This window comes from Suricata suricatta, chromosome 11, assembly GCF_006229205.1.
Source record: "Suricata suricatta isolate VVHF042 chromosome 11, meerkat_22Aug2017_6uvM2_HiC, whole genome shotgun sequence".
Lineage (NCBI taxonomy): Eukaryota > Metazoa > Chordata > Mammalia > Carnivora > Herpestidae > Suricata > Suricata suricatta.
Genome location: NC_043710.1, coordinates 96,048,997 through 96,068,260, shown reverse-complemented (window position 1 = coordinate 96,068,260; position 19,264 = coordinate 96,048,997). Strand labels below are relative to the sequence as shown.

Sequence of the window (19,264 nt, the reverse complement as noted above, 5' to 3'; positions counted from 1 at the left end):
ATAGGTAACACTCATGCAAAGTCAAGGCTGACAGTCGCTGGTCTATAGCAGTGAAATTGTAAGTGCTTTAAGAGCGGTCTTGTTTATTAAACATTTTAAAATGTGAATTTGGCAAATCGGAAGAGGACAGCGTAATTTAATCGATGGATGGCTGGTCATGAGTAGAGCTGTCCTAGGGCAGGCGGACGCAAAACCTTGGCGAGGCTCCATTCGCAGGAGTAAATGACAGCACAGTAAATGACTCTGTCCCAGCCTGTGCCAGGCATTTCTGCACACTACTGATGTCCTTCTCCAGTGTTCTTTATGCGTGCGTTGGATGTTATTCAGTGTAGGATTCATTAGCAACATTTAAACACTTTCTAAAGTCACTTCTGTTTTGAAATTGTCTCCTTAAATCACACAAAGAGGGTGGCTCTTCCGTGTATCTTCAAATCCTTCTGAGGCTCTGACTTCACAGCTGGCACACCAGGACTGGGTGGAGTGGGGGCTGATCTATTCACAGCCTCGACATCCACCCCAAGTGCTTCACCACCTCCCTTTTCATGGTGGGATGCATGACCTCGGTCATCAGGACAGTCACAATCACAAAGAGTGGACATGGACTTTCCTCTTAAGAATGGGGTCCTCGAACCCTGGGGACATTCCGGGAAGTCCTGAAGGTGACGAGATCTAGGTGTTCTGAAGTGTGTCTCTTCTCCCTGGGTTCCCCTTGTGTCTCCAAAGTGTCTCTCTGCCTCGTGCTATGGCTGCCCCCTGGCCTGGAACACCTTGTTCTACCACAGGCCCCAAGTTCACATGTAGTTCTAACAGTTCCCAACATCCACGTTTGCCATCTGGCCCTGGAGGGTCTCTCCTGGGCCACCCGACTGCTTGGTGGTGAGACCACAGTCTTTGGCTCTCCAAAGCAGTATCCCTGGGGAGTCCCTGGACAGTGCTGCTGTGATGTTCCGGGCCCCTGAGCCGCCCCACTCTCACCCGGGAGTCCCGCCTGTGTCGGGCCACATGGTCTCCTGCTCCAGGCCCCCTCCCCTCCACTGCCCTGCACCGGGCCGCCACACTCCTCGTGGCATCAGGGAGCCCTTGGTACCAGTGTGCCCTCGGTCCTCCTCACCTCCCAGGCCACACCCCATGTGCGCACGCTGGCCACCTGGAGCACCACCAGGGCACCCCCGCCTGCCCCAGCAAAGGTGCGTGAAAACCTAGAAACAGCCGTATTTCTCCACCATCACATCGGCCCATTCTGCAACGCTGTTGTGTGATTTGAACTTCATACTCCTCATTGCAGAGTGGAGACCTAACGAACACGCTTTCCCTAAAACATGGTCACTCTATTTCTGACCTAAATTTCTGTCCGTGGTCCTGGGGGAGTGTGTTCCATTGATACCAGCAGCAGCCTCTGCCGTGATGATGGCACCAGATGCTGCTGAGGCTGCAGAAGGTGTAGCTGTGTGTGTGCATGCACATGTGTGTGTGCATGTATCTGTGTGCATGTGCAGGGGTGCATGTGTGTGCATGCAGATGTGTGTGGGTGTGCATGTGTGAGTCTGCTGAATGTGTAGCCCTGTGTGTGTGTGCATGTCTGCATGTGTGCATCTGTGTGTGTGCACAGATGTGCATGGGTGTGCATGTGTGTGCGTGTGAGGCTGCAGAATGTGTAACTGTGTGTGTCCGTGTGTGTCTGTGCGCATGTGTGCATGTGTGCATTCAGCAGCCCTCCCATTGACTCCCCCCCCCCCCCCCCCCCCCCCCCCCCCCCCGCCCCGGGGCAGGCTTGCAGTGCTTGGTCTGGGGCAACGGATCAGCTGCAGGGCTGAGCAGCTGAAGGTGCCGCTGCACCGAAGCGTGGCCTGCGGCGACTCCACACGTTAAGGGGCCGGTCCTGGCTTTCAAGAAAACGGCAGTGGAGCACCGATGGTTGAACCCGCACTTCCATCTCCCGCAGTTTCTCAGCACTGCTTTCAAAGCACCAAATTTCCACTTCACAGAGGTGCCAAGTGGCAAGTGTGAGGCATGCTCATTTGCATGTTAGTCCCAGAATGCCCTTCAGCTCCTCCAGCTGCTGTGCCTGCAGAATCAAGGAAAGGAGGAGGGGTCTGTGCTGTTACAGCTTTGTGCAGAGTCCACCTCTGATGTGCACACAAGGCGAGGAGGGAGTCCTCCCTCTGCCCTAAGCGTAGGGGCTTCACATGAGGAAGTCCGAGCTTGGCTGGAGCTGAAATGGGAATATGTTCACTCGGCACCCCTCCAAAGTAACCTTTGGGTGCTTGAAATCTAGGTCCTTCCAAACCGCTTTTTATCTCATTTCAGCAGTAGAGACCATAGATTCAGAGATGTTGAGTGCTGAAAAGGGTTTTAGGGATCTAACCTGGGGCGTTCCGGTCCATGGTCATCATCTATGTGCGATCACTCACCTGGTCACAGCTGCCAGCATCCAGTTACGTGACCTCGGTGAAAGCCAGAGTGGGGACACGGTCAGCTGGGGCCATGCTGCACCGACCTTGGCGATCAGAAGCATGTTTGACCGTTATACTCCCACCATCTGCTTAAAGCTCAAGTCTGTACATACACCCAAATAAAACCTGTACTTTTCTTGATCTTGATCGCTATCATTAAGGGGAAGAAAGGTAAGGCCGGAACGGGTTAGGCTTCCCCAAGGTTTTGCGAAAAGCTGGTGGCTGACTTGGATAGAAACCCAGGGCTCTGATGCCTAGAGCCCATTCTGCACCATCTAAAGTGGCCGTGAGCACTTACCATGGGCCAGTCACTGCCCGGGAATGAGGACATGGCCATGACCGAGCAAGAGAAAATAGAAGAGCTCCGCTTTCAGAGACACTACACCCCACAGCACACACAGACACTGGTCACAGGTCATCACAATCTGTGGTGCAGAGAATCAGCACAGTTGAAATGAGCCAACTTCTTTTTGGAATTGTTGATCTTCCAGGTAAGGATGGGGACATTTTTCTTGCAGACGTCCAGACAAAATATCCAGTTAGGCAAATACAACCCTAGTAGCTCAAGTGCCAGGAAAGACCAGAGTTTTCTTTTCTTCTTCTTCTTTTTTTTAATGTTTAGTTTTGAGAGAGAGAGAGACAGAGACAGAGAGACAGAACACAAATAGAGGAAGGGCAGAGAGAGGGGGATACACGGGATCGGAAGCAGGCTCTGGGCTCTGAGCTGTCAGCACAGAGCCTAATGTGGGGCTTGAACTCACGAACTGTGAGATCATGACTTGAGCTGAAGTCGAAAGCTTCATGGACTGAGAGGAGCCCATGAGCAGGATTTTTAGCACAGTCGATTGATTATTTAAGTAAGTCAGTTGATGGGGCACCTTTTATCTGTGACAGGCGGTCTTAAGCATCAGGAAGTGAAAGATGAGACAACTCTTCGGGGCCCCGAGTGCCCAGGGCAGAGCAAGAGAGGGTCCTGGGGACAAGCGGACACCGGGGTGAAAGGTCAGGACTACTGCCACAGCGAGAGGTCTGGCGGGGGTGCCCTGACCATGAGTCAGACAGGGGGACCAATAAGACCCATGCGGTGCTGGCATTTGGGTGGCCTTGGGAAGAGGCGTGGTGGCCCAGCACACGCGGAAGGGGTCATGCAGGTGAGCCGGGCTTCAAAGCAGAGTGAAGAGCATGGGCAAACTGTCCAGGTAGGAGGCGTGCTCACAGCTCTCAGTTTGGGTACGAATTCTGCAGGTCTAACCCCAACTGTGCCCAGCCTCCCCGAGTAAGGAGCAGCCTCTCCCCAAGGTCTGTGGTTAGAACACAGCCCTGAGGGCGGACCTCCTTAAGTTCTGGCTTAGAGTCTCTTCAGCTTTGTGCCCTAAGACTGTCTCTCACTTGGCTCATCTGGGAATCGTGCACAGAAGCCCGAGGTGTCCGCATGAGCCCAGGGAGCATCTGGCGTCCAGGCCCCAGAGCCTCCTCATGTGTTGGCTACAGCGGCCTGGACCGTGGGGAGAATTACGGTACGGAAGGTTCCCGTTCAGAAAGGGCAGGCATCCTGCTCTCCACTCAGAGCCCTGGAGGACCCTGGAGGACCCTGGAGGACAAGGAGCTGTTGCAGAGAACTTGGCTCAGGCCACGCGCTCCACGGGGGAAACTGGAGAAAAGCTTTGGGAAACCGGGCCCTGCCTGCTGCTGTCCGGGGTGGGGGTGGGGGTGTATGTCTTTCCCCTTCCCCACTTCTACTTCAGTGCCTTTACCACCATCTATTTATAATGCATGAAAGACCTGAGGAGGATTCGTGGGCAGCGCGGTCTACCCCCCAGAAGGTTGTGTAAAGGACCTGCGGTCTGCTGAGGTCGAAGTCCACTCCCCTCCCAGGGGCTCCCAGTTCTTCCCTCTCCGCCCAGTAAGCTTCTGTTTGCTTTGCTCGGTGGCATCTTTGTCCCACCTCCTATTGTTTTCAGTCCATGAAATGCAAGGTGCTGTCAGCTTGTCAGAGCCCCAGGCTCCTTCTTGTCTTCAGAACAAAACCAGGATGCCATCCAGAGCCTTCTGGGGCCCCTCCCCTCCTGGCTCCCTTGCTGCCCCCCGCCCCCCCATTTTCACCTGACCAGAGACACAGGCTGCAATGATTCGTGGATGCTGACCTCCCTCTTGCTCACAATTTACCTCAGGTGGAACTATTTGTCCTTGATTATTAAGTGTTTCAAAAACCCGTCTACAATGGAAGGAATACAAATTATTTTTGAAAGGGAACAACATGTACTTTTTACCATCAATAAATTTCTCTCTCTGGGCAGGACACCTGAGAGCCTGAGACCTGAACTTTCCTTTAACGGGTCGCTCACTCATCCTGCTTCGGTCCCTGGCTGTCGGCTCTGCTCAGATGACTTTTAATACAACCGTTAGCCTCTCTACTGATTCCAGGCTTGGTCTTGGCCAGTTGGAGGAATGATCCTAAGTCAATATATAATATTTGGAAGACAGACGGCTTCCAGCCAGGATTAGGGAAGATTGGCTGACTGTACAGGGAGCAGCTGCGTTCCATGAGCAGCGCAGGAGCGCGCCGTAACCCTGGGGAAGTGACCTCGCTCTGGGCTGCATAGAAAGCTAACCAGTTTCTTTTCCTTGAAACGCCAAGTGCCATGTTACCGGAAAACTGCACCCGTTTGTGCAAGTGGGTGCCAAAGAAGCAACTGTGACACAGGGATGAGTCATGGAGCTGGTACAAAAATGATTAAAGGACTTACGATGATTTTAAGAACTCCTTAAGCCTAATCATTCTCCGGAGAGATTCGAAACCATGTTTTATGAGAGAAATAAACAGCTTGAGTCTAGCATTGTTCTTCCATTTCCTGAATGGAAGATTGAACATCGACCTTAATACGTTTCCCAATCTCTGTGAAGTCAGAGATTGCACACACATGCACACACATGCACACACATGCACACACTTAGAAGAAAACCAAAGGGATACAGCACAAAAGCCACCAGATTCACACAACTTGGCTTTTTGGACTTACCTGCCTGTGACAAGATGGTGTGGAAGGTGTGGCAGTAATTCAGGGACATGTCACGCGAGCCCGGACTGGCTGAGAATGGCAGGGAAGGTGGCACAGGAGGCTTCGCCAACCGAGCAGTGAGAGCCGAAGCGTGGTCCCACGACCAGGGACGTTAGCACCACCTGGGACCTGGCTGAAGGGCCAGCGATTGGGCTTCGGCCCAGACCTGTCGAATCAGAGCTCCGGGGCAGGCCCAGCGCTCAGGTAACAAGCCCTCCAGGTGATTCCAAAACTTTGTGAAGCTGCAGGGACCCCTCCCTCCTCCAGCTCAATGTACAAGGTGTGGGTCTGTACATGTTAGGAAAGCAGGCGTGGGAGGCCTCCCAGGTGTGAGTGTCAGGTTCAGTCATTAGCAAACTGATGCACCGATGACGTAAGTCCTCAGAGTCCCGGCCTCCTATTACTTAGGGGCTTTAAGAGGACTGGATTCATTTGTAGATACACACCTGCCACCGCTCTTTCTCAAATGCGCCCTGGCTGCCTTGTCTCTGACACGGTCCCTAGTGGCCTCCACATGCTGAACAGGATGGTCATTTCTGAGTCCTCAACCTGTCTGTCCCTTTGGCAGCCCTGGGCACCACTGGCCACATGTGCATTTTAAAATTGCATGCTCGGGGCGCCTGAGCGGCTCAGTCAGTTAAGCCTCCGACTTCGGCTCAGGTCAGATCTCACATTCGTGGGTTAGAGCCCCGCGTCGGGCTCTGTGCTGGCAGCTAGCTCAGAGACTGGAGCCTGTTTCCTGTCTTGTGTTTCCTTCTCTCTCTGCCCCTCCGTCTCTCATGCTGTGTGTCTCTCTGTATCAAAAATAAATAAGACATTAAAAAAAAGTTAAAAAAAATAAAATAAAATTGCATGCTCATTTTTCTCCAAGACTCTTACGTCCGTGACACTGATGAGTCACTCAAATCAGGAAAATTCAAGGAGGGTGTATTTCCAAAGGACCTAAGTACTGAGCTCTGATTGAGGAGGGACAGGTGACAGGGCAGGATCTCGGGGCCCTGGGAGGGTGAAGCTGCCACCAGCTTTGAAAAGTTGAGGGCAGGAGAAAGTTACTGGAGCCCCAGAGGGCACTGCATCATGCAGGACAGGCCGGGGCTGGAGGAACGGTGACCTTGTGTTGTCACAGCCAGGCTGAAGCAATGTCATGGAGAGGGAAGTAGCAGATACCTACTCTACCCTTGTGGGTCTCGAAGTGTGGTCCCTACCCAGCACCTCCTGGGAACTTACAGATGGAAAAGCTCTTCCCACCCATGGATCAGAGGAGAACCAGACATTCGGAGTCCCGCCTTAACAGACCTTGTGGGCGGCGCTGAGGCGTTTTTGAAGCAGAGAGTCCCTGATGTCATCTTACTCTCTTCTCTCTCATCTCCTGTTAGGGCTCCTCTGCCTGAGCAAACCTGACCAGAAGCTGGAGTCATTTCCCTAAGATCAGATTCCTGGATAAAGTCCTGATAAGAGGCACAGCATGGAACAGTCTGTGATGCTGTGATTACAGGCACAGGGGAGCGACAGGTGCCCTGAGCACAGCGTAAGGCAGACTTATGGCCCCCACGTAGCGCACCTGGGGCTCACCTGACCTTGTGTGGCAACTCTGCTTCAACACCAACCAACCAACCAAATACTGCTCCCAACACTTCCAGGGGGACAGAGCCCAGCCCTGTTCGCATGGTGGCAGCACGGTCATCTTTAGGAAGTTTCCTGTCCATTTGTTTCTTCTTCTTTCACTTGAACTCACTTTGAAGGATATTTGTTAGTAAGGTAGCTAGTTTGAATCTAATTGGAAGCAAGTGAAAGTGTTTATTGCTGTATGTCCTATGCAGATAAAAATATTCCAAATGTAGAAGAAAAAATATATAGATCTGCCTCATGGGACAGAGATCAGGGTGGAGAAATCGAAGAAAGGAGCTGAAGAGTGCGCAGGTGAGGTGTTGGGCACCACCATGCATGCGTCTGTTTTTCTTCTTATTTCATTGACGGTTCACTGCCCCTTGACTCCAAGGCTGAGGACGCCCCAGGGCTTGAACCTCTTTTCCATCTGCTGTCCCTTCCATTGTGCTGTCACCCAGTCTCCTGGCTCCACACACCCTCTTGGAGTCATGTCTCTCCCTGAGCCCTGGACCGGCTCTCATCTGCTTCCTGACTTCCACACGGAGGTCCACAGTCAGGCCGTGGACCTCGGCCCCCGGCTCCTCTGCCACGGTGTTCAGTAGCTCCCCCCACCTCCGTTCAGCCCCAGACCGTGGGGCCACACCCATCCTTCCTCTGACTCCCAGATCCCCTCCCCAGACAAACCTCTGCAGCTCTGTCTCCCAAATAGTCCGGGGTCCGAGCACCTGTTACCCTCCCGACTGCCACCCCAGTGTCTGGGCCACCGTCACCTGCTGCCTGGGTTCAGGTGGCATCAGCCACCTTCTAAGTTGTCCCCGAGCCTCTGCCCACCCCCTTCAGGAATCCCAGTCCTCACCTCGAACCCCGGAGAGACTCCGTGTACCAGCCAGGCCAGGTTACGCTGCAGAATCAGAAACCACCGCGGCGATTCCCACCAAGTCTCCTCTCTCTCAGGATGTACAACTAGCACGTGTCATCAGGGGCTCTGCTCAGCACAGTCCCTCGGAACCAGGTGACACGTGCTCTGCCGGGGCCCCCGCTTCCGTCAGCCCTGCAGCGCGGATGGAGTGGGAGGACAGGCAGTGTCTTCCCAAGGTTCCTCGTCCATCTCAGTGGCGAGAGTGAGGTGCGTGGACGAGCAGCAAACCTCTGCCCTAAAGTCTCCGTGGCAAGAGGATGATAAGCCTTCATTTGTTAAGCGCCTGCAGGCTGGTGGGGGTCAGCTGACCTCCACAGGGCTGCCTGGGGACACAGGAATTAGGACTGCCTGCTCCTTTCCCTTCTGTTTTCTTGCCATTGAGTTACTTGCCCACAATACCTCAGCCCTCTTGCTGTTCCTCACACCATCCCTCGCTTGCTTCTGCCTCAGGACCTTTGCACTTGCTATTCCTTTTGCCTGGAATGCTCCTCCCCAAGATATTTCCACCTATTCTCACTTCCTTTAGATCGCAGCAAAGTGTCACCTCCTTAGTAGAGACCTTCCTTTGTCTCTCTCAGTAGCTTTGTTTTTTATTTTAATAGCATTGATCATTATATAAAATTACATGTGCGATTAAATCTAGACATTGTATTCTCAGTAATCCTCTTCATTGTCCCTAGTGCCTAGAAGTGTGCCTGTCCTATAAGAGATGTTCAAGCATTACTAATTAAATAATGAAACTTGAACAGAATATTCAATGACGACCTCCTCCAGGTCCACGCTGGGATTGTAGGCGAGAAGAGAAGACTTTACGAGGAAATTCTTTACTCCTGCCCCCCCCTCCCCCGCCCCCGGCCACTGACAGAGAGACAGCGGGAGTTACGGGGGGATTGAGGATACGGCTGCACCGGAGCCGCCTGGAGCTCACCCCCCGCCGGCCTTGGGTCCCTCACCTGACGTCTCTGGGCTTCACATTTTCATCTTCATGAACCATAATAAGTGTAATAACATTGTTGCTTAACAGAAACATTATGCATAATCATGTTTCAACTTTAGAAAACTCATTTGTCTTTGGGCTATTATGAAAATGAGGTAAATATATGTAAGCCTCAGAGAATTTCAGGGATACTATAAGCATTCAGTAAACAGAAACTTATTTATTTAAAAATTTTTTCATTTTTTATTTTATTTATTTTAAATTTTTTTTGCATTTTTTTTAATTTTTGAGAGACAGCATGAGAAAGGAAGGGTCAGAGAGACAGAGACACACAATCCGAAGACAGGCTCCAGGCTCTGAGGTAGCTGTCAGCACAGAGCCCTACGCGGGGCTCGAACCCATGGACCGTGAGATCATGACCTGAGCTGAAGCTGGATGCTTAACCGACTGAGCCACCCAGGTGCCCGTTTAAAAATTTTTTAAATGTTTATTTCTTTTTGAAAGACAGAGCACAAGCAAGGGGTGAGGGTGCAGAGAGAGAGGGAGACACAGAATCTGAAGCAGGCTCCAGGCTCCGAGCTGTCCACACACTGCCCGATGTGGGGCTTCAACTCAGGAACAGCGAGGTCATGACCTGAGCCAAAGTCAGATGCTTACCAGACTGAGCCCCCCAGGCGCCCTGGCAGACACGAGTGTTAGTTAATATTCATTATTTGCAGTTTCCGCCTTTGCAAATATGCCCACTCTGTATAATTTATACGAAGCTCCTAAATCAATCTGCGTGGTGCTTTTTTGCGGTCATCTGCAGAAGGGAGCAGAGCGGTGAGCACCACGTGTCCCACCCATGTGCCCCACCCACGTGTCCCAGCTGTGGCCGAGTAAGGGGCCACTCTGCACTCCTGTTTCAGCTCTCAGACTGTCAGCAAGGGTCTTTCTGTGGTCTTCTCAGTGTCCCGTGGTTTGCACATCTGTGCTTTTCCTTGGTGCATTTTGCCATGTAAAGCGGCTCCCACGCGGGGTGCCGTGTGCTCTCGGGGTGAGGAGGCTGTGATGCATGAGTCTGAGCGCTCTGGCTGGGAATTCAACGCTACTGAGTCAGTAATACATAGTAGATGAGGTGTTTTTAAGCAGAGACTCCCACACACAAGGGTATGCAGTTACCAGTGGGTGAAAACGCTCTCCGAGTTCCCCGGAATGAAGCCCCGCGTTTCCTGGCTGCGGGGCAGTGGTCAGTGCTCCCTAATCGGCGTGTGCAGTGCTGAGGCGGCAGCTAGGGGCCGCGAAGGAGGAGGATCTGCCTTCTCCCTCGGCTCCCAAATCAATCAGCTTCTTTGGCAGGTTTTTTTCACGCAAACCCTCTATCTCCCCACACATCTTCCCTCCCGAACACGTTGCCCTCTGATTCATGCCTCCACTGTCTGACATTCCCAGAGGAGCCCAGAGTGGGACCTGGCCAGACATGAGGACCCAGCGGAGCGAGGGGCTCCCTCTGGAACACTCTGCATGGGGGGGGGGCATTCTCCTCTCCCTTTGTGGTTTGACCTGGGCTGGGCTTTATGGTGGATGTAGACGGGGCACAGATGCCCATGGCCATTGATGTTACATCCCACCTTCCAAATAACTGAGGAGACATCGGAGTGTCTCCTCAGTTCCACGTGTCCCAAGACAGACTCAGTCCCAGGTTGGGTCAGGCGCCACTGCCCTGGCCATTCAGCCGAGGCGTGTGTGCGTGTGCACGCGTGTGTGTTCTGTGGTGTTATTGGGGCTGCAGATCTGTGGGTGATGCCTAGACCCCTAGTGGCTGTTTACACTGAAATGTAAACTAATTACTGTTAGCACAACCAGAAAAATCTTGGGCCACACCAGCCACATTCCATGTGGTGAGTACCTACAGGCCGATGCCTCCAAGCTTACGTCTCATTCCCAGACCCTCTTCTGAGCTCTAGACCCGCAGACCTAACTGCCTACTTCGTACCTCCAACCATTTGGCGTTAATATCTCATATTGAATTCTTGATCTAAGGCAAGCCTCTTCCTCTCCCTGGTTCCCCATCTCAATACATGGCATCTTTCTCTGCCTAGTTTGTGGTGTCAGAAGCCCTAGAAAAATCTCTGACACCCTCCTTCTCCTCACTCAATCCATACCAACTGTGGTCATTAAACATTCAAAATGTGTTTCTAATCCAGCCGCCATTTCGTTTTCACTTCTGACGCCATCCTCTTAATGTCTCAGTCTCTTTCCCCCTCCTGCTGGCTATCAGGTGTTCAGACTTCAGTTCCTGCTCCAAGGTCTCAAGAAAATGACCAATTCTTAAGGAATCTCTTCCTGCCTCTACTCTAAATTCTACCTCTTAATGTCATCTCACATCAGGCTTCTGCTTTTCACAAACACAATGATTATTTATGCATTTGTGTAATACCTGCAGCCCTTCTCTTGTTTGACCAGAGCAGAAGTCATGGCCGTTTTGTGGTTCCCCAAATCTGGTCCGTCTGGCACAGCCCTCTGGGAAGTGTTTTCCAAATTTTGAGACACTTCCGTGTGAGCTTTGTGAACTTCTCTTGTTTCTCTTCTCTGCTGTTATGGGGGTCCCTTCTTCATCTTTCTCATGGGCTCACCTTACTGTTCGAAGGAGGATGCCCAGGGAGCGTCACAAGTCACAAGCCCTGGCTCTTCAGGTGGTTGTGATCTCCTTCCTCAAAATTAGCCTCCCCTTCCGGCCCCACTGGGGTTCTGAGCGTCCTCTCAAATGGCCAGGCCACATGACTTCTTCTTCAGGCACGTGCCCAGAGCCTGCACTGCTCCCCCCGCCCCCCATGAATCCTCTTGTGAACTTTTCTTGCAGTACCTCCTACAGATCTGCCCTTGACAGTCTGCACAAACACCGGGCGTCCACCCGCTTCCCGTGTCTTGCAGCCTGAGCCGATGAGCAGCATCCTGATTCGCATTCCCGCCCCATCCTTCCTGCACAGCCATCCGCCACGATGCAGAACTGTTCCGTCAGAAAGGCTCTCTCCCGCCCTTCTGATTTTGTAAATGAGGAGGCACAGGCCCAGGATGGGGCAGGTTCTCTCTCCTGCATTACGACACCTGCAGGTCCCCTATGTGCAAAGCCCTCAGGCTTCCTCTCCTCTGCGTCCAGGACAGAACTCTCTGCTAGCCCTCCGCACAGGACTTTGTGTGTCCAGATGCTTTTCTACCTTTTCAAACTTACCTCCCATTGCATTTCTACAGATTCCTTTCTGCCACTTCACTGGTTTATCCCGCCTACATTATCTGTCTCTACTTCTGTCTTCTGTTGTGGACCTTGTGTTTTGACCCCAAAGCATTCCTGACACATAGTGAGTTTTAATACATTTTGTTGAATGAATGAATGAAACATGTAGTCGGTTCTCCCCATATTGATGGTGGCTAAGGTATCTGTTCATAGGAGTCAATAAATATTCTGAAGTTTGTGCCAAAATGGAGAATGGCAAACCTTCACTTGATGTGTTTAATGCTCGTGAAGCAGTGATTTCTTCACATTTGGCAATTTAAGCCAAGAAGTGCTCCCTCGGGAACCCATTTACTTGGCTGGTCTTCTTGAATGGTTGCTGCCTCCTGTGCCTTCCCAAAGCAGACACTGGCCCCGATTCTGACCCCAAGACTGGTGTGTAGAGATCAGTGAGAACGAAAAGGAAAGTGGAAATCACAGGGGAAAAGGAAAGCCTAGAAGACAATGGAAGAGAATGACTTGGTAATATGGCCTCCACCAAAGACATGGGTTAGAAAATAAATATTACCCAGCATACGGTCTTCAAAGAGAATCTGTATTACAGTAATTATATAAAATATAAATTGAATCCAAGAGTAATTTTACCATTAGGTTCCTGGCCCGTAAACCTGGCAGCCAGCATGCAACAGTTTAAAGTAATTAGAAAGTCAAATGGTTTTATTAGAAACTGAAGATTTCTCGGCTTACAACTTGCTGCACCGTGAACATTAAGCTTCATTCCAGACTCAGCTCCAGCCTCTTCTAATGTGGTCAGCTAAAGAATTTTTACAGATCAGCTACAGACATGAAATTTCTTTTGAAAAAGATACAAGTTAACTAGCAACTTCAGAACTGGAACATGAAGATCAAGCACGAAGTCTTTTAAGTTTTTAAATGTTTTTTTATATATATTCGAAAGAGATGGAGACAGAGTAAAAGCTGGGGAGGGGCAGAGAGAGAGGGACACACAGAATCCGAAGCAGGCTCCAGGCTCTGAGCTGTCAGCACAGCGCCCGGCACAGCTCATCAACTATGAGATCGTGACCTGAGCTAAAGTCGGATGCTTAACTGACTGAGCCCCCCAGGCGCCCCAAGCATGAAGTCTTAAATAAAGTGCCTGGACATTCTGTTCAGGAGACACCCCAGCGTTTTATGTTAAATCTTGCAGACCTGTGTAGTCTTTAGCTGGATTTTCAAAAACAACAAAATGTAAGTGGGTGTCAGTAAAAACCAGTGAGTTACATTCTCTCTTCTAGCATACTTGATCAGAGGTGCCAATAAACAAAATTGTATTTCCTGGAATTTCAGGCATGAATACTAACCTATGAATTTGAATCTGATACTGTATCAGAGTACCCTGGGCGGCTATGAACAATTTGGACATCTGATAAGTTATTCTCAGAGTAAAACTGGACACATGCACACTTCGGGAAATAAAATAAGATTATAAGTGTATTTGCATTAAGATACTGCGCGTGTGTCGGTGGGTGTGACCTGAGCTGAAGTTGGACGCTCAACCGACTGAGCCACCCAGGCGCCCTGTTAAAACCGGATCTTGCCACAGAATACAAATACACGTCTCTACTCCCTTTCCCCTAACACCCCAAAACCGCTAAGCTAAATCGAGTGGCCGAGTGTCACCAGCCAGATGTCACGAGGCAGATGAGAAGTGCTCTCCTTATACTCCCCCTCCCCCCTCCCCACCCCTGCTCACAAGCCAGAGTCTGCGGCCCTGGAGCCCCCACCCTGGTCCCTGGGAGCAGGAGCCCTGACCCTCTGTGGGAAAAGGTTCCAGGATGTCCGGCGGTACTGACGTTGGGCCCAAAGGAAGAGACAGGTATGGAGGGATGTCAGATGAAACTGTATTTTATTAAAAAGCCAGTGGGGGAAACACACAGTCCAGGAGTAACAACAAAACAGCAAAGCCTCCGGTCTCTCCCTGCCGCCCAGCTCGGGGACAGGGACCCGCTGAGAACCCACCCCGAGGACAAGCTTCGTGCTGTCCCTGCCTTCTGAACACTGACCCTGGAACTCGCCCGGGCTCCTCACCCCCATCAGCTGGGGGCGGTCCTGGAAGTCAGTCTGTAACACTGTATACCTTTCAAAGCTGCAATTGAGTAGTAAATGATGGAGTAGTTTTGTTCAAAAGCAATATATATTTTTCATGGAGATAAGAGCCATGTTACATTTGCTACAGAAAAATGCTTCGAGAGGAAAAAGCTGCGTGCTGCCGATACGACCAAAAGCATAAAAAATTCTGCTTCTGAAAGTGTTTGGCCCTATGAGGACACAGTGAATGAAAGGCATTATTCCAGGTGAGTGAGCCGCGCAGAAATGCGAATTTATTAGGGTTTGTTTTGAAATGTAATTTGTATGGCGAGCTTTTTATTCCTTTGATGGCAATGAAACATATTTATTGGCTCCATGTTGGAAGTGCAATAGATAACGGATAACCAAGGGAGACGTTTTAATAAAACACTCAGGAAAAGAAAAAAGAGAAGTGAGTGAATACGTCTCCTTACATTCCAGCTAATAAATAAAAAATGCAGATAGGGCTTTAACTGAATACTATCCTGGTCATTACAGCCTGGAAGGGTTACTGAAAATTGGGTGGAACACTCCTGATTTTTCACACCTGCAGTTATGATGGGAGCTGCCTAAGATGGATCTGTGGGTAGCCAGTTGGATTTGGGGTGCACAAGCTGCCATTTTCGTGGGGACACTTGCAGGTGGCCGTGACAGGGAGGCAGTCCCTGAGCAGGAGAGCGTCTGACTCTGCTATTTCGGACGGTACTCTGGGATTCTGGACAACTGACCAGTACAGTGCTCTTCCCACTCCCCCGGTGCAGGAAACACACTGGAGGTTTCTAGGGATGCTCTGAAGGTGCACCTGCTGTGACCAGTGGCCTTTCATCTCCAAGGGCTGAGGAGACAGGAAGGGACCACTAAGGAGAGCGGAGAGCCTACTACGTGCTTAGAGGTCCAAGTCTACCTAGGCCACTCACGTGACACCAGGGCTCACCCAGCCCCCGTCACACAGCCCTCGATCACACCGGCATTAGCATGCAGAGGCCTAGCCTCGCGAAAGAACTCGGCTCGTTTCAAGGCAGCAAGAAAAATGGAGCCATCTCTGAGCAGCCTCACAGCTCTCTCAAGTTCAGTGCTGTTCTCTTAAGAGTCCTGCTTTGGAGAGTGACGGGTCACTCATTACTCTTGGATTCAGGCTCCTTCAAAATAGACGCTGAGGAGCTGGACAGGGAAAATGGCTCTCACCACAGGAATGACCTGTGGTGGAGCAAGGCCACGGTCACATGCCTGTCATTTGCAGGGTGGCTTTTCAGAACAAAGCTCTACAGATCTGGAAAGAACCAGGGGCCCCGGATCTGGTTCCGCTCAGTCCAGGAGCAGGACTCACAACGGTGAGTAAGGAGATGATCAGAGACTGGCGTCCACAAAATCAGGTCGTTTTAATATGTGAATGCTTTCAGGCTGTAAATAACTCATGACGTTTGCCAACTATAAAATGCCACTGTGAATCCATATCTGTGTGTCAGGGAGACAGGAACAGAAAAGCCGGTACATAAATGCACTGGCTTAGCTGGGAGAGTTTGGATCCATTGCTAACTACGGGTCCAATGACACCCTCCATTCGATTTCCAGTTACATTAATAATTGTGTTCACTGTTTTCACTTTCAACGACCCAAATCTTTCAATGAACGCGAGTTTGGAAGGCTCATACAGAGTCTCCTGGCCATTCTCCAAAGGCGTTCTTTCTGTGGAGGGATTTTCAGAAAGAAACAGTTCAAAATTCTGCTACAGTTAGTAAATGGTCTCTGGAAAGATTATAATCATAAACCTTCTGAGAACTTTTTTTGAGACAGGTGTTAAATGCATTTGCACGCCTCAGCAGGATGCATAAAAAGAAGGCTTAATGGCTTAATGTTTAAAGCACCTACACATCACAGCATGCTTCTGTAGGCAGGTGATTACTGTCTACACAGGTAAGCGTGCGGGCGTCCCTGGGGAAACGCGGTTAGGTCTGTGCCTTTGCCCCAGAAACTGTATTTTTCCTATTTTTTTATAATTATGATGTATCTATAAGAAAAGCCCATTTATTGCTTTTTAGTATATACACAGTGCTTTCTTTAAAAGAGCAAGATCTGAGGTCCTAATTCAAATTTAAAAACAAAGTAATCTTCTGAATCTTCCAAGGGCGTGTTTCACGTATTTAATATGTCCCTTAATTTGTCAAAAGGTTTTAAGGGTCTACACACCTCTACCGTATGTGAGCTCCGGTGTACCTGGCTGTGAACACTGAGTAGACCAGTTGAATAATTTACACACAGACGTGGAGAGCACACACACGTAGACGAGGAGACTTGCACACATTCTCCGGCACGGTTATTACACGCGGCCCCGTGCTCTGGGATGCAGATGTGATGATGCGCCTTTCGACCTGCTGTGGCCGACAGAGCCGGGGGGAGCTGGGCGGCCGCTGGCACTTGCTGCTCGGTGGGCTAGTGGCAAGTTCAGCTGGTGGCGGGAACGGGGTCTCACAACTGCCACACACCGTCCCGAAACTGCTCACGGGGAGTGTGCGCACGGGCCCCTATCGCGGTGGCCTGGAGCTGCAGAGACAGTCACAGCGCTCGTGGTGATCCAACTGGATGTCAACGATGGCCATGCGCTTCGCTCTGCCCCTCCTCCGGAAATGGCCAGGCTCAAACTGTAACACCTAGGACGAGAAGCGTGCGTCCTGTTAGCGAGCCCTTAGGGTTGTCACTTCCATAGACAGAACAGCGGATAAAGTCATCAACATAATATGCCACGATGGCAAAAAGTTCGGTGGATATAAAATGTTCTGCCCTGAGGAAGGTGATTAGTGGCCACGAGGAAGTGGAAATAGGTTTCTGTTCTCACATATCTGTTAATACATAACGCCTTCGACAATTCAAAACAGAGCAGGCTCTGCTGAATTCTTTCTACGTTAATATCTGCGTATTAATACAGCATTTCTTTCTACAGTAGATCCTTAAGGTTTTAAATTAGTAAGTTGATTGTAATGACATGGATAGAATATTCTGCTGAGTGAAATAAGTGAGTCAGAGAAAGACAAATCCTGTATGATTACATCATGTGGAATTTTAAAAACAAAACAAATGAGCAAAGGGGGACAACAAGAGAGACACACCAAGAGCAGGCTCCTAACTACAGAGAGCACCCGGTGGTCACGAGGGGGAGGCGGGGGTGGGGAGGGGAGGAAGGACGGACCTGCCGTGGTGGGCACCACTGATGCAGGGCAGTGCGGAGTCGCCGTACTGTATACCTGGAGTTAGTGTTACACTGTACGCTCACTGTAATCTCAACAAAAACTCAAAAAGTAAGTTGACACAGAACTTGAGCTAAGTTTACAAAGAAGCGGTCTTCTCCCCTGCTGTGGCCTTCACGAAGCCGATCATTCATCATCACAGGCAGAATCACTCAGAAAACCCCACGCTTGCTTTCACACGTACTGCCTGGTCAGTTTCATTGCTGCTCTTGGTTAGGCTCTTAGGTTCCTGGGAGCAGTGACTTTTGACCTCTTCTATTTTCCTTCCAGACTCTAAAGTCCAGCAGGCACTACCTTGCAATTATGTTGCACTTTGCAGTTTTCACAGGAGTTGGCCAGACACACTGTATCTTTTGCCCTCTGACAAAGATTGTCTGTCACACAGGAGAGGAGGAGGTATCCTGTCCCCACGTTGGAGGACCAGGACTCTCCAGGGGGCCATGAACCTCGCCCAGGGTCTGCTGGGCACTCAGACCCAGGTCTAAGGACAGGGCTCTATCCTCCAGGGCCCTCGCCCACGGGGGCCACCGCCTCTTCAGTGTGCCTGTGATGTCCTTCTGTGTCTCCAAGGGGTGTGGGGCTCCACGTGTGTACTGGGTGGGGACCCGATATGCTTTGCCTGGTTTAGGGCCATCCTAGGTGAAGGCCAGACGTGGCGAAATTCTGCCTCTGTGTTTGAGCCATCTGTCATGGCATCCCTTCAAGTGTTTACTATGGACTCTCTTCCCAGAAGTCTTCGCGGATCACCTGCTTCGAGTCACAAACCAAAACCATCTACTAGGACACGTGGGTCCAGAATGCTCAGCACTTGGCCCTCCTTATCCAGCCGTGCTGCCCATGGGGGCTCCAGTGAGGACGAGAAGGAATGCCTTCCTGTGCTCAGTGTTCAACCAAGCTGCAGAGCCTGGACTGTGGGAACACCGAATCCCACGTGCAGGGGACAGCCCAGGAGGGTTTGTCCCTGGGGCAGAAAGACTCAGAAGTGTTAGCTGTTGGTAAAGCTAGTTCAAATGGCAGTCCTGACAGCTAAGTATATGGCTCTCTTTCCTCCTGCAATTCTAGGACCCTACAGCAGGGATCACACAATTTCCTGCCGTTTATTATGCATTCTCTCTAGCAGCTGGATTATAAGTGCTTTGAGAACAGGGGAGCACAAAGTATTACTAACATTACTGAGAATTTTCTAGATGCCACACACTGTTGCAAGTGACTCTGCAAATAATAAATTCTTTGTGAGGTGCCTGGATGGCTCATTCGGTTGAGTGTCTGGCTTCAGCTCAGGTCATGATCTCACAGTCAGCCTGTGCCCTGAATTGGGCTCTGTGCTGACAGCTTGGAGCCTGGAGCCTGCTTCAGATTCTGTGACTCCCTCTCTCTCTCTGTCCCTCCCCAACTTGCTCTGTCTCTCAGAAATGAATAAACATAAGAAATTAAAAATAAATAAACTCCTTGCATTTCACTGCAATCCTATTAGGTGCTTTTCTACACTTTCATCCATGAGGAAACAGAGAGATGAAGGTGCTTGCCCGGAGTTGCAGAGCCAATGACCACTGGCGCCAGAACTTGACCCCGCGTGGACTGGCTCCCGGCCTCGCCTGTGAAATGGGGACCGCTGTTTGCCTGGCCTAGTGGTGCGGTGGGAGCACAGGAGCTGCTGAAGAAGACTCACAGCTGGGTGCATGCTGGCACTGGGGGGCGGGGGGGGGGG

General features: G+C 50.8%; 1 protein-coding gene across 2 annotated transcripts in view; it reads right to left on the bottom strand.

Annotated features, from left to right (window-relative positions):
- Positions 1 to 14,076: 14,076 nt before the first annotated feature.
- The window catches only part of PDGFD (platelet derived growth factor D), a 212,223-nt gene continuing 207,035 nt past the window's right edge, over positions 14,077 to 19,264 (bottom strand). For both annotated transcript variants that reach the window (XM_029956960.1, XM_029956961.1), the window contains exon 7: positions 14,077 to 16,962. In XM_029956960.1, coding sequence (XP_029812820.1) covers positions 16,837 to 16,962 — 126 coding nt within the window. In that variant the 3' untranslated portion in view covers positions 14,077 to 16,836. The remainder of the gene's footprint in view (positions 16,963 to 19,264) is intronic.